The sequence below is a fragment of the Barbatula barbatula genome, assembly GCF_947034865.1.
Source record: "Barbatula barbatula genome assembly, chromosome: 22".
In the NCBI taxonomy this organism is placed as follows: domain Eukaryota; kingdom Metazoa; phylum Chordata; class Actinopteri; order Cypriniformes; family Nemacheilidae; genus Barbatula; species Barbatula barbatula.
This window is the reverse complement of record NC_136785.1, coordinates 12,975,307-12,990,974: the sequence shown is the minus strand read 5'-3', so window position 1 is coordinate 12,990,974 and position 15,668 is coordinate 12,975,307. Positions and strand designations below refer to the sequence as shown.

At 39.0% G+C, this 15,668-nt stretch overlaps 1 protein-coding gene across 1 annotated transcript in view; it reads right to left on the bottom strand.

Moving 5' to 3' along the window:
• Positions 1–499: 499 nt before the first annotated feature.
• The window catches only part of gabra3 (gamma-aminobutyric acid type A receptor subunit alpha3), a gene marked incomplete at both ends in the record, with an annotated part of 104,824 nt that continues 89,655 nt past the window's right edge, over positions 500–15,668 (bottom strand). The window contains 2 exons of the mRNA XM_079487484.1: positions 500–835; positions 14,175–14,380. Coding sequence (XP_079343610.1) covers positions 500–835; positions 14,175–14,380 — 542 coding nt within the window. The remainder of the gene's footprint in view (positions 836–14,174; positions 14,381–15,668) is intronic.

Below are 15,668 nucleotides of genomic sequence, written 5' to 3'. Positions count from 1 at the left end.
TAAAAAGGCACAGTTTCTTTATCTCGCAGCCTGCTCAGGCTGTTTAAACAATAAGAGTCACTGCACAGGTAAATGCACAGAGAGAGAGAGAGAGCCGGGACAACATGATTCTAGATGATTTTGCTTTGCGGTGTGCTGGGAAAGGACGGTTATTAATGACGCTTACAGACATTGCTACTGGCTGCTGAGAGGCTGAAGGTGCTCGCAGGGACGGAGACAGCCAATAGCGACTGGAGTTGTCCTCCAGGTAATACACAGTGAGAAACAGTGGGTATGCAATGATCATCCGTACAAGACCGGTACTAAAACCGTAATCATACTTGAACTCATGCAACACAGGAAACGACAGTGGAAATCCAATTAAAAAAACATTAAACCAGGACTGTGTATCTGCACACAAACCTATGAATTGTAAAAAAAACAGTAAAGTGTGTTTTGAAAGCAGTAGCCTCATGTCGCCAGACTGGACTGGCAGTTTTTTGCAATTTGGTAGCTGCGTTCATTTTTGAGGGCTGGATCGATTGATGGTCGGCGTTCTGTTGACGTAAGTGGCCCAGTACCCCAGGTTGAATATGAAGAAGAGGACGGGAAAGATGATACGAGAGATCTTGTCCACTTTGCTGACGCGATTGTACGACTTACTCACTCCCTCCGGCACGTACTCGCCATCCATTTTGGGCAACCGCACCTCTCGGACCGGCTGGGACGGAGTGGACGTGGCGCTCTTGGCGACGGTGGTCAGTCCGGGGTCTTTGGCCACGCCCATGCTGTAGGTGGTTCCCACGATGTTGAAAGTGTTGTTGGTCTTTTTGGAGAAGGATGAAGACTCTCGTCTCTGTGGAAAAAATGAGGATGATGATGAGAAAAGGGAAAGTGCAGCGTGAGCTCTCTCGTGCAAAAGTTCAACATTGTTTGTCTAACTAATAGCTCGTTCTATTTTCCCCTTGCTGCACAAAATACAACAAATTAAACAATTTCTGGTAATGTTTGTACAATTTATCTACTTTATATTTGATTGGAGAGGGATTCGCGTTACTGCAGCAGAAGAAACAATTTATTCACGATAGCATCTGATCTGACAGGGAAATTCAACGTTTTATTCATTCTGCTGATAACTTATTTAAAGTGACATTTTGGGAATAAATCTGCGGCAAGATATAAACATGTATATTACTGATTTCGCCAAATTGTAGCATACACAATGGTTTAGTTGCGATGGTTTAACTTGCTTGCGTTATGCTATTATCCCTGCCCCGCGCCGGAGGCTTTGCGTGTTTGCTATTGCTTTACTGAGCATTTATATACTGTGTGGCAATACATTCAAGCTAAAATCACAACGCGCTCATACAGTTCTCCAATCAGGCAAAGATCTGGATACTGTTATGACTGCAGGCCGATAAAAGTACTTTTACAGTTCGCTTTTGACAACTGCTGTGATTCATTGGCCAAGGCTATAGAAACCCTGGGCATCCTCAAATTCCAGATAAAAGGCCTGAGATTTTGTGTAGGTAAATGTAAGTGGAAAATAACAGCAATCTCCCCCATGGTCTGTACATAAATCAAGTGCGAAGAATCCCAAAGCCATCACGGAGGCTTATAACAAGAGTACAGGTCAAAAGTTGACATGCGTCTTGACATGCTTTTCCATTCGGCTAAACACGGCCTGTATATGTCCACACCGTAGGCTAATTTAAGGACAAAACCTTGAGTAATTCTTCTTCTGTAAGCACCTGTAATCCAGTTTAGGCAAAAACTATCAGCGCTGACATAGTCCTGCCATGTCCATAGTCCACATATTAGCTTTATCAATTTGTAAACATCAATATTTCGGCTATGGCATAAAGAAGGCTCATATAACAAACATTTTTAAAGGATTGTTCACCCCAAAATAAAAATTCAGTCATAATTTATTCACCCTATATTGTTCAAAACCTGTTTTACGTCTTCTATTGTGACACAAAATGAAGAAATGTCTCAGTGGTTTTGTGTGCATACAATGGAAGTCAACGGGGGCCAATGTTTGGTTACCAACGTCCTTCAAAATATCTTCTTTTGTGTTCTCCAGAAGAATGAAACTCATACAGGTTTAGAATGGCATGAAAAAATGAGGGTGAAAAAATGATCATTTTCATTTTGGGTGAAGTATCCCTTTAACTGTGTGAATGTCTGCTGCATAATCCAATATTTAATCATAAAAACAAAATGAAATTTTTACACGATATAGTTACAATATAGTTAGACATGCATCTGAAAATATTAAAGTATTAAGCCCAAGAAGCCAAAGAGCTTATACAGAGGGCAGGTGCTGAATGAAATTTGGTTTAAAAGAGACATTTGTGTACATGTCCTATTGATTTTGGCAGTAAGAATTCATTAAAGGATGATTAAATAATGAAGAACAGTATTGTAACCGGGCATATATCCAGATGGGAGGTGTAGTCCAGCACACTTTCTGCATTTCAAAGATCTGATTCAGTTTTCTCAGAGCCGTTGAGAGAGAGAGAGAGTTTGAAGTTCACGCTTTTAGAGTGTCACATGATTCATGGAGCCTTCAGTTGGGCCTGGGCCTCTGGGGTGGAACCACGCTGCACGGTCGCATAAAGCTCCTGAGGGTCCGGTGACGCTATCAGCGGGTACGTTTAATTCTTAGTCAATTCCCAAAAGTGAATAATTTTTTTTGTTATTTCGCGTGTGATGATATTTCAAAGCGGGGGCGATTCAGACAGAAGGCACGACTCTAAGCTGACAGCTTGAGAGAGCTAAATGAATGCGTGTCCATTGTAAATCACGGAAGCTGTTTTTGCTGAAATATGACAATACGCTAAAGAAGCCCTGGAACATATCATACAGTTACACACACACACTCTGTGGTGGTCTGGGTAGTCGGTGCTCCCACGTCTCTGAGATTATCTAACCAAGCTTCAATTTTTGTGTCACGACCAGAGAAGACATTTGTATGGATTGCAGGGCAGGAAATGTGATATGCCAGTAAACAAACAAAGCCTTTATAAAGCAGACCTACAGGAGAAACAAACTGATGGACTTTCTCGTCTAACCATGGATGCCTAGTATTATATTTTGTGCTGCTTTTAATTGGCTCAAAGAATCTACAGTGTTTTTAAAGAAATAGTTTACAAAAATATATATTTATGCTTATTTTCTGTCTTTCATGAAAAGAAGGTATTTTCCAATCATTAACCCTTTTAATGCATATGTATTAAAGCCTCAGTCCGGATTTTGTCATCATGCATTCTTGTTGCTTTTAATGCATGAAAAAACAAGATTTGAACTTTTTTAAACACATATTTTCAACACTTGCACATATTTTCGAAATACAACAGCTTATAGGATGACGCACTAGAGTGTTTAAGATGTGCAACTACTGTATGCCATCAAGAACAAAGGTTATTTCTATTAAGTGATTATTTAAATTAATTTATTTTTATTGAAATCAAATAAAATATTGCCCTAAAAATGATTGGAAAAACTTAAAATTTAAATGTTGCCTAAGAAATAAACTGAAATAGTTAATTTAAAGTACTTAAATTATAATAATAAACAAAAACTAAAATAAAACTACAATAAAAAAGTATTAATCTTATATAGCAACATACGATTATTTTAAAGGAAATAATAAAATAACAAAAACATAAAACAAAATGGCTAACCATGTCACCCAAATTAACATGAAAAAGTAAAATCTAAAATTATAAGCTTATTTAAAATATTGATAAAACTAAACAAAACTAAAAACAAAACTATTGTAACTCTGATCAAAACCTATGCATATACATAAAATAGCTTATTGTATGGGTATTGACTGTATTGACCTCTATGTGCAGTATGAAAGGTTTAAGTTTATATGATGCCCTTTAAAAGGTTAAAGATAACCCAAATAAAAAATCTGTATTAAGTGAAAGTACTTTTCTAAAGCCACACATAAGGATGCTAGTTGTATATGGACTGTACTTTCATGGTGCGGTCTGAAGTCTCCATCCACTTTCATTGTGTGGAAGAGAACCGTGTGAGCACAAACAAATCACGTCATATGGGGTTGGATTGACATCAGGATGAATACATGATAACAGAATTTCCACTTTTGCAGAGCTATTCCTTTAATCTATAAAATAGCCTGGTGTGAATAGGCAAAATATCAGCTTCAAAGGCTGGTTTCACGGTTTCTCATGAGTACGACTCAAAAAGGATCTCCAAATGTGTCATTTAGTCACACACTTTGGACACAATAAAGGATTTTGTAGCCATTAAAGCGGCAGGAGAATCTGATGGTCGAGTATTTGAAATGCCAAAATCGTCCTCCATGGCACGGTAACTGCGTCCATACAGTTAAAATGCCTATTTAAGCCTCTGATCAGTTCAGAAATGAAACGGTAAAGCGCAGTGGATAACAGACGCTAAATCCAATGTGGCAAAGAGATTTAGTATGCAGAGATTAGCTATAGAGGACATGAGTGATTTGACAAAGTTACAAGAGCAGCTTGTTTGACCGTTATAAGAACAATCGCGTTATGCGACGTGATCTCACAGAAAACCGTAACTTTAAAAAACGCATTAAATTATCCATTGTGACCAAAGTCCAGATATTCCTCTTTGTAACACATTGTCAGTCCTTCCAGAACATGCAACACAAAGCGCTACGTCCACGGAAGAACAAAAAACAATAAATGTAAAAAACAATGTGTTGTGGCCCCAGTGGACCTCCAATAAGAGTCAAGAAACGCTTGACACCGACACAAATGGGAGACTGGAGAGAAACCGCTCAGCTCAGCATTCTGCAGTGGGAGATGCCAGAACCATTGGCTCTGTTTTCTAATGCCGATATCTGTGCGAGCGATCTCACAGTGAGGACTGGAGCACGCTGCTTCCACAATCACACGCCATCGATCCCTGCTGCTACATCAGCACCTGAGTCTCTAAATCACAGTCTTGGCTTATGTCAGCATTAGGAGAGGATCCCTGGTACACAAGCCGCACTGATACACACTCACTTTTGGCTTAGGTCTCATTTGCATTGTGTGTTGGCAAGATAAGCTCTCAGAGTACACCGAGAACATACTTTGATGAGAATTAGTACGTGTTCCACACTGCAAATGCTGCAATACAAGTGCTTTTGTTTTGGGAGAATCAACAGAGAGACAAAAGTAGAGAGAGAGAATTATGAATATAAGTGCTGAGATTGTTTCTTTCTATTGTAAAAATCCTAATAAAAATCGAATTAAAAGTATATAATGCCCAATGTAATGCACAAAACAGAAAATTACGTTTTATTAGCAAAGTTTTTTAGGAGCACATGCAGATAACTAACCCGGCCTGCTTTCTATAACCAATCTTACCAATTTTCTTTTAGCCCGGGAAAAAAAACCTACAGATAGACAAGACGCCTTACCCTCATTCTCTCTACATTTCCGCAGCATCCATCCTCCCCCCCAACTCCTCACCATCAGCCTATTTTTACCGCAGTAAGACCTGAGTCCGGGCACACACAAGGGGTGGGCGCTCCGAGGAACTACCAAGCTCTGAGCCCTCTCCCACTTATTATCTGCGAGACGAACTCGTGAAATGTAGATGCAAAGAAAGCTTGGATGTAAAAAAATAGATCTGAACAATTACAGTTAAAGGGACGGTTCACCATAAAATGAAAAATCTTTCATCATTTTTTCACCTTCTTGTCAATTCAAACCTGTATGACTTTCTTGCTTCCAAAGAACACAAAAGATGATGTTTTGAAGAAAGTAGGTAACCGAACGGCACTGCCCCACGTTCACTTCTATGGACACAAAACCAATGCAAGTGAAGAGGGGGCAGTTAAAGGGTCAGGTCACCCAAATATGACAATTCTGTCGTGAATAACTAGATGTTCCAGACCTGTATGCATTTCTTTGTTCGGTAGAACACAGAGAAAGATATTTGGACAAATGCTTGTAAACAAACATTGACTACCGTAGTCGGAAAAATTACAATGGTAGTCAAAAGTCCTACATTCTTCAAAATATCTTCTTTTGAGGTCAACAGAACAACAACAACAAACAATAACAATGATGACAGAATTATAATTGTTTGGTTAACAACACTTTAAAGCAAATGAACTATGGGAACTATAAATGAAGACAAAAGTTGCATTTTCACAACACTGTCATTTACAAAACAATAACGTTTTGGGGACAGAAAATGCAAACTTTTGAAACCGTCTCCTTGAAAACATACAAGTTAGAATGGTGATGTAATTCACATTTCAATCTACTTCCTGGCATACATAAAACATTGTTTTTAGTGTTTACATGGATGCGTATGAAAAGGGATAGTTTTGACCACATTGTTGTATGTAAAGCTAGTGTTCTGTTTAAGGGCATGTTTAGAGCAAAACATTATAAGTATATTTCTGTAAGCAGTGAGGTTGTGTTATACAGTATAATGAATATCTCCAGCACTAGCATCACCCATTTTAGCTGTAAGATAATTGACATATAGCTTTTACAACCACAGAAAAGCAATGGATCCCTACAGTTTGCATTTAATCATCTTTAATCAAGTTTTGTGGCAATTCCAGAACAATGTGTATTGAATTTAAAATTTCCAACAGCAATGTGAAAGAATTCAAGTAGTAAAAAATAGGCTTATTTCCAAATAAATGCAAAAATACATTTTTATTCTGCATTTGGCAGAAATTTTGTCAATAGTTCACAGAAAAAAATGAAATTTTACTGAAACGCGAACCAACAAATAGTGAAATCTTAAATAGAAATTAAATTACTTTTTATATATATGGCACAAGATGTGTTTATCTAAAATGAAATATAGTTGACTTTGTTTTTTATTTGTTAAGCAAACCATTCAGTCTTTTTGTGATACACAATGATCCCATATTCAGTTAGTGGTTCAGTTTCCCCGGGGCGATCTTGGATTAGTGGCTTGCTCAGGGCAAGATGGAGATGATTCCAATTGAACCTGCTTCCTATTGTGTACCAGGCCAGATTTTACAATACACTCCCCTAATAAAAAATGGATACGGTCCAATACAATAAGTGAATGCAGAAAAATAACTGGTTGGTGTTATATTAGCAATCCTTTAATGTCCCTCTTCGCTTCATCAAATAGCCAAAATGTTGTGTGTTTTCCTTCACGTCCTGACAGCATCTCTGGCTTTTCCTGAGGCCATGCTCAGATTAACGCAGGCAGACACTGCATTCCTGCTGTGCAAAGTAATATCCCCTACTTCCATGTGCATTTGTTAAATTTCTCATGTGGAGACACCATCTACAAGACCACTGGTAATAGGAGCTGAATATAATGCTGAAGATATCTGTAGGCGTGTAAATCTAATGACAAAACCCATAAGCGGTCACTGGGCAAATATCACATTTTCATATATTACCACTGTAATATGCTCCGGTCAATTTTAATTAAGTGAAGAACGTACCATCAGGGGTTTTCAACCCTGCCTTAACCTTGAGGAGGCCAAACATCTAAGAAAGAAATGATACTTTATGACACTGAGCCGGGCTACACACATACTTTATCTTTGATACCGGTTTATAGCATTTCATTTTTCCTGACAGCTTTGACAGCCATATTGGTGATTTTGATAGGCAGATCACTGTAAAACAGATTGCAATGTGCTGATTTCAAATCTTGATGGATTGCTAATAAAATCTGTATAATTTGATAACAGCACACGTGTCTGTAATAGAGTATCAACTATGTTTCTTCAATTCTTTGGATGACAAATAACAAACTATTGAGATGGGCTGAAAATACAGAAATCTTCCCACATTAATACGTTTTCATTTTAAAACACTAGCGTTTTCCAAACGCTGCAAATCCACACTGAACCACAAAAAAACGCTAACATCAATGTACTGCGCGCATGAGTAAAATGTAAGCCTGAGTCATTTCTGTCTTATTTGCTTTCTGCCTTTTTGTCGTGGCAATGTGGAGCAAGGCAAAGAATTTTCTTAATGGACGGGCAATGCGGTAGTGATGTTTCTGCGGGCAACACAAGACTATATAGCTGCGAAAGCTAAAGTGAAACTATCCTTGCACTCCGCGGCCAAACAAAATAGTAATTCAATATATTCAGTCTCCTTAAATGCAATCTGAAGTATGCACAAACTGAGCAAAACAACTGCATCACATGACGAAAAACTTCCTCAGTTTTTCTCATCCACAGTACATGTGTCAACCTTCGAGTGCGTTTAAAAAAGTCGTTGACGCAAATGCCATCTCTGTGTGGACGAAAGGCCAAAACCGAGAGAAAAAGATGTGTAGACAGGGTCTTACAAATGACTCCATACGTTTTAGAAGAGATCCCAACAATGTTACAAAAACATTGACTTTACAGCTCTATACTCTCATTTGTTTATATTTGTATTTCTTCTAAGCAATTTTAGGAAAAACATCTCAAGCCAAGTTGATACTTCAATGAAATGCAACTGAGAACTCAAATGTCATGAATTCTAAAAGAGCAACATTTGAGCAATAAAGTAAAGTTGGGATGTTGTTTATTGAAAATCTGTCAGCGTCACAGAACAGCTAGAAACCACATCGAGGGAGGACTTTACTAAATAATAAATGTAATAAAAGTCCAAAAGAAACCACAGGAATAAACACATGTATAACCCCCCCAACATGTAGGCGCACAGCAAGCAAAACAACATAAACAGTACGCAAGACAATGACGAGGCTCATGACGGCAGGTGCGATGACTACAAACCCGGGACAGGTGTGGGAGCGTGGGTCAACGGAGTCACATGGGACGGACGGAACCGTGACAATAAGACATACTGTATATCTTAGTTCATATTTAAATTATGATTTTTTACCAGAACACTTTTTGAGACAATGAGAGCTTTTTCACCATCGCGCCAAACAATTCTCGTTGCTTAATCGTTCCAGTTCGTGCTAAAAAAAAAAAGTCCTTTGCAATTTTTCTTTCCTTTGGGTGGCACCCATTAATTTTACAGTCATGCATTCAGCCTGCATATTAAATTAAAAAATGTGCCAAAGCACAGGCTCAACTATATGCTAAGACAGCTTCAGTGGGCGACTGGGATAACAATGTATCGTTTCCTTATTATGGGGCTCTGTGTAACATACTGTTTGTCAGGCAGAATGAATTAAACATGCTTTAAGTCTTTCATCTAGGTATCCGCTGTCTCTTCTGCACGGCTATTCCATTTAGTCCCCTTCTGCTGTCTCACACACACGCTTAACCTATTTTCAGTGTGTATTTGGGTAAGCATTAGCATAGATGCAACAATCGAAATTAGCATTTCCCATGTCACAATGCATCCAAATCCCTCTACCACTCCAAATTTAAACAACAAATGGAAACAATGGCACTCTTCTGATGGCTGATGGCATAATTTATGGGAACTAGCTTTAACTGTATATGTCCAGGCAGAGAGTTAAGCTATAACAATAATGTGTATTTAATTAAATATTTGTACTTTTAATCTATTTAATATGAATCTATATATCTATATACTAGTAATCTGATGGTTTATTCTAACCGGCTAGTAAAATTTTTGGTTTAATATTTTAATACACCGCCATTCATTAAGGGATGAAAATTATTTTATTATTTACTCAACCTCATGTCAATTCAAATTTAAGAATTACTTTCTTTCTTCCGCAGAACACAAAAAATATATTTTGAAGGACGTTGGTAACCAAACAGCATCGACTTCCGTTTTATGAACACAAATCCACAGACACATTTCTCAAAGTTTCTTCTTTTGTGGTCCACAGAAAGTACTGTAAGTTATAAAGGTTTTGAACGAGATGAGGGTCAAAATAATTTTTGGGTTCCTATAATTTTATGTGGGGCACAGTATATTGCGGGTAACTTTGCTTTGGTATGGTTGAAGTTGAGTCAATCCGTTGAATACTATCTGATCAATGTGAGGAACAATGTTAGCTATACTTTAAAAGACTAGCACGGCTAGTTCCTAGGGTAAATCACATTGAACCCAATCTGTAATGTCATTCTATGCCTTAAAGACGAGTGAACTCCATAGAGCACTGGGGTCATCAGTGTCAGACTCAAACCAGTGCTGGGAAAATACAGTCTGCTATGAGTGTAGTAAGCGGCCTCCAGTTAGTGTCAAGTTATGTTTAGTAACATTTGTAGTTACAAAGCTCTCACACACCAAGAAAAGGAACAAGTCACCTCGCTCCGATCACACCCTATTGCTCAGCGAAAACCATGCGACCTCATCAACCCTTCCCGTGAAGCGAAAGCCGGTTCGGTTTCTCATTACGGGGCCAACATTTGATACCAACCCATTTCTTGTTCTTTTCATCCTTCTCTTTGCTCTTTCCTGGAAACATATTCTTTTTCTTCCTGCTTGTCTCATCTAGTTCCTTCATCGCTTGCGCTGCCCTTTCTTTCTAACTATAGCAAATCAGTTTTCGGCTTTCTTTTTAGCCATAGACCCCAGTGAGCCTGTTTTCAATTTATCTTTCATCTGTGTGCTTTCTTCTGCTTTCTATCATTCTCTTTTTGGCTATAAATAGCCATTCAATTTTCCTCTATCGCAAAGGTCCAGCAATTTCAAACTGTCTCTTCCCATAGTTCTGTTTCGGGCGGACCACCGGCACAAGAGGCCCGGGGCCTGTCATTAGAGGAGCTTGCTGAAGCTTATCGCATGTAACCAATTATTACCAGCTTAACAGAGACCACACAGGCCTGTAACACAATAAGGAAAAAGAACCACTTTTTTTAAATAAATATAACTTTTTCTGAAAAACAGACGTCGTCTCTCTTTCTGTCATGCTAATTCCTTTCTGGGCAAAAATTTGCGTCCTGATCACCCTGCATCTTTGACGTGAGTAAATCATGACAGGATTTTCACTTTTGGGTGGAGTATCCCTTCAAAGGAATAGTTCATCAAAAAATGCTAAATTCCATTATTGATACATTGAAAACGTTACATGTCTTTAGTTGTTCAAGTGGCTTTTATTGTAATTTCAACAATATACAGTGCAGTACACAATGAAACGAAACAACGTTCCCCCAGGACCAAGGTAAACTATAAACACACAGACTACATAAAGATCACATGTAAAACAGACATTTAGTGCAAATAATTAGTGAAGCATTGTCCATGTAATCATACTGCTGTACATGTTCAATGAGTTCAATGAGGAACTAGCGCAGTTATGGGTGCAAAAGTGCAAACAGGGTGTTACAGTGTAAATGTGTTAGTCCTGAGTCGTTTTATTCAGGAGTCGAATGGCTTGAGGAAAGAAGCTGTTGCACAGTCTGGAGGTGAGGGCACGAATGGTGCGGTACCTTTTTCCAGAAAGCAGAAGGATGAAAAGTGCCTGAGAGGGGTGAGTGGGTTCAGCTACGATGCTGTTAGCTTTACGGATGCAGCGTGTGGTGTGTATGTCCATGATCTTCTTAGCTGTCCTTACTGTCCGTTGTAGGGTAGTGATGCAGCTACTCAGGATGTCCCTCTGTAGAACGTGGTCAGGATGGGGGAGGGAGGTAGTCTTTTCTGAACCTTAGTAGGAAGAAGAGATGCTGTTGGAGCTAGTGTTGAGGGACCAGGTGAGGTTCGCAGCCAGGTGGACACCAAGGAATTTGGTGCTCTTTACGATCTCCACTGAGGAGCCGTTGATGTATAGTGGAGAGTGATCACTTTTTGTCTTCCTGAAGACAAGAAGCATCTCTTTAGTTTTGTGAACATTCAGAGACAGGTTGTTGACACTAGACCAGTCCGTTAAGCCTCTGCACATCCTCTCTGTATGCTCACTCGTTGTTTCTACCAATGAGATCCACCATGGTTGTGTCATTGGCGAACTTGATGATGTGTTTCGAGCCGTGCGTTGCTGCACAGTCATGAGTCAGCAGTGTGAACAGAAGTGGACTGAGCATGCAGACCTGTGGGGCTCCAGTGCTCAGTGTGGTGGTGCTGGAGGTGTTGTTTCCGATCCGGACTGACTGAAGTCTCTCGGTCAGGAAGTCCAGGATCCAGTTACAGGGGAGGTGTTCAGACCCAACTGGTTCAACTTCCCAATCAGGTGCTGAGGGATAATGGTGTTAAATGCTGAACTGAAATCTATGAACAGCATTCCGACGTAAGTGCTTTTATTGTCCAGATGACTTAGGGCCAGATGCAGTGTGGTAAAGATGCCGTCGTCGGTGGAGCATTTTGGGCGATACGTGAACTGCAGCGGGTCCAGTGAGGGGGGCAGCATGGTCATGATGTGCCTACTTGTGGGTCTCATGACAGTATATTATATGACAACTGGTTATGAGACATGCAAGAACCAGATGAGATTTGAAGCTATCGGAAAGGCTCCATATTGAATTTTAGCATTAAAATGTGCGTGTTTTAATGTCAATATTGCTAAAACCGAATTATTTGCTTCAAAAGACATTTATTAACCCCCCAGAGTCATTTCTATTACTTTAATGCTGGATTTCATTTAAGATAACAAGACGTCATTGTTAATACAATATACATTAATATACATGTCACAATCACCATCTGTAGTGCCCTTTCAAGTCACAAGAGGGCACCCTCCACATCACCCGGACTTCCAGTGCACTACAATTCCCATAAGCCTTTGGACTCATTATTCAGTATTGCATTCACCTGTGTCTTGTTATCTGTCGCACCTCTGCTTATATTACTATAGTCATTTTAGTCACTCATTGCTAAGTCTTGATTGTTTTCAACTGCATTTCTGAGCATTTTATCCTTGTTGGATTACCGTGTTGTGGCCCTGGATTGTTCTTTGTTTTCTGTGAATGTCTGCTGACTGCCCTGACCATTGCCTTCCATCTCGCCTGTGTATGCCATCTACCTGTCCTGATTTTTCCAGTTATGTGGATTACTGCATTTACAGTAGATCCCTCAACCCGTATGTGTCTCGGCACAGTTGGTGTTCGAGTGAGTAAATTATGAGAGAATTTTCATTGGTGTGAAAATGTTCCTTTAAAAAATGAAATATCGACTTTGTGATGGAACATTTCACATAACTGGATTTAGAACTGAGTGAGGAAGATTTTTCACTGAATTTCAATAAGTTTGAAAAAGTTCCACTTCATTGCTATATTAAAACAACATTTAAATGCTACGTTTTTCCTGTCAGCTTTGACTTCAAAGTCCAAGTCTAGCCTTGTTATCAGTATTGTACTGTTCTCTCTCGTCTTTTGAGAGACACAGCAGCTGCTCACCAAACTTCCTGCAGGCACACAAAGTTTCTGTTCTATTGAACAGTTAATGAGTAAGTTAAGTGCTTCTCGACACTTACACATGGGTTACTACAGCGGGATGAAACGGGAATCTATATTACCGGTTCGCAGGTACAATATCTCCTCATCCTGCAAGCGATACAGCGCCTCATTCAGCTTTCTCTACTGCGATTCTCATCCATTAGCTCTAAGCACTTCATTTTTCTGAGGTTATCAGGGCCAGGAAAGAAGCTGGCAATAATCAAGAGTAAGCAATGACGCTGGAGAGAGAAAGATTGCTGGCAGCCTCCAACTTATTGAACAACCTCAATGAAAATTACAATGGTGACGAGCTTGCTAACAAGAAAGGCCGCTTTTGTTTGGGATTTATGGCTGAATGTTTATCTCTCGTTGTGATGTATGCTGTAAAACTAGCTGGAATATTAAACCGTGATTGATCACGTAACTGAAAGTACTCTAAAACTTGAGCTTTTTCGGATTCTGAAAGTCTGCAGTCCCCCGCAATCTCACTTTAGGCAAATTCACAGGAGGAAAATTATGCTCTTAGAAATAACAACCATTTTATTAGGCAGTGAATTTGTATTATTTTCTATTCTGCACCTCTGTTTTTTGCAAGATGCCGAGAGCTGCGTTTTAAAGCTGTCGTGTCAAGTTAGCAGTTCACCTTTAAAGCAGTTATGCGTTTTGCTCCATTCTGTTGCATTCAATCTAGTTTGAATGCGCTTGTGCGAACATGTCCTTTACTGAAGAGCTGTAATATCTAACAGCGGCCTGGATCAGGATTTGGTCTTGATGCAAACAAGAGTGCCGAATCCCGAGCAGGCGACAGCACAAACAATAGAACAATGGAGATTTTTTCAAAACAAGCATTAATTTCACTTGAATTACACACTTTATCTTTTTATTCATTTATTCATTTACTCATTATCTGGCACTAAATGCTACTTACCCTCTGCTCCTGGGCCTCTTTCTGACCATCCCAGGCCCAGCTTCGCTTGGTGAAGTAGTTGACCGTTGCAAACTCAATGAGGGCAGAGAAGACAAAGGCGTAACATACGGCCATAAACCAGTCCATGGCTGTGGCGTAGGCAACTTTTGGAAGTGAGTTCCTGGCACTTATACTCAGTGTTGTCATTGTCAGTACAGTTGTAACGCCTGAAACCAGAAAGAGGAAAGGTACCTTCAGATCAGTGATGCATCCGAAGATGCAACAAGACTTTTACATTTATGCATTTGGCAGATGCCAAAGCAACCAGTTAGAGCCACAGTACCGGTGGACTCTCTTACATACTGTATGCCAGGTGCTTTTTGATAGCGGATGTTGTCCACACACACCATTAATGTAACAAATGTTCCATGAGCGTGGAAACCATCAGACATCCGCATTTAGATTTTTCATGGAACACTGTAAGCTCTTCCCATAGGAGAGCTCCAAGATAAATTAAAGATAACCTCCGTATTGGTAACAGATAGAAAAAACATTGGTCTTTACAACGCATTAGGATGACGTGAGCCACAAGAGTGGTGTTTGAACATAGGTGTTGAATTGCATTTGATAATGTTGTTGGGACATTCAAGGACAGACACACTTAGGATATAAAGCTCTTTATTGTGTAAAGCATTGCAGTGGAGTTCGAAATAAGCTCTCAGTTCTGGGGTGAATGCCAATGTGCTTGAGGGTCAGAGGTTAAAAAGACGCATCCTGGTAATAGATGGGAGCTTTTAAAGGGAAGCAGGATAAACATTCCCCCTGGAATTGTTCTCCCCTGAAACCACAATGAGATTCATAAGCCTATACTGCACGGCACTTAAATCGAAACATGTTCTCATTAAACGTGGTGTGTCCTTGTGTACGAATCCATACATTTTATTTATTAGTATACATTCCATTTACTTTATATTTAGTTAACAGACAAGAGTGCTGATATAGTCCCAAACATATATTTTGTATCAGCCCATCGAAGTATCTGTTGAAACTATATTCGGACTATTCTAAACGCTTTACTATAGTAACAAAACCTGGGATGCACAAAACATCAAAGTATGACTTTCTTCCTGTTACGAACCAAGGTTATTCTAGACAGTTTTGCTAAATGTAAACAACAATGGTCCAGAAGCACTTCCTGTTTTAGTTTATTATTTTTTCACACATAAAATTTAATATAAGACCTGCTTCTTCACCAGTGATGTTCGTATTGGAAAATGATATATAGTTTACTAAAACTCTTCAAACTTCTTCTTTATTGAAATCAAATAAAATATTTGCTAAATAAATAAATGCATCATAAAATAAAAAATAATAAAATGGTTAAGTCACCTAACAAAAATGCTAACATTAACTAAAACTAATTTGAACTTAAATGATCAATTAAGAAAAATATATTTATATAAAAAAACCTCAAAACGCTGTTGCTATGTCTCTGTACTTAGAATCTTGATCTAA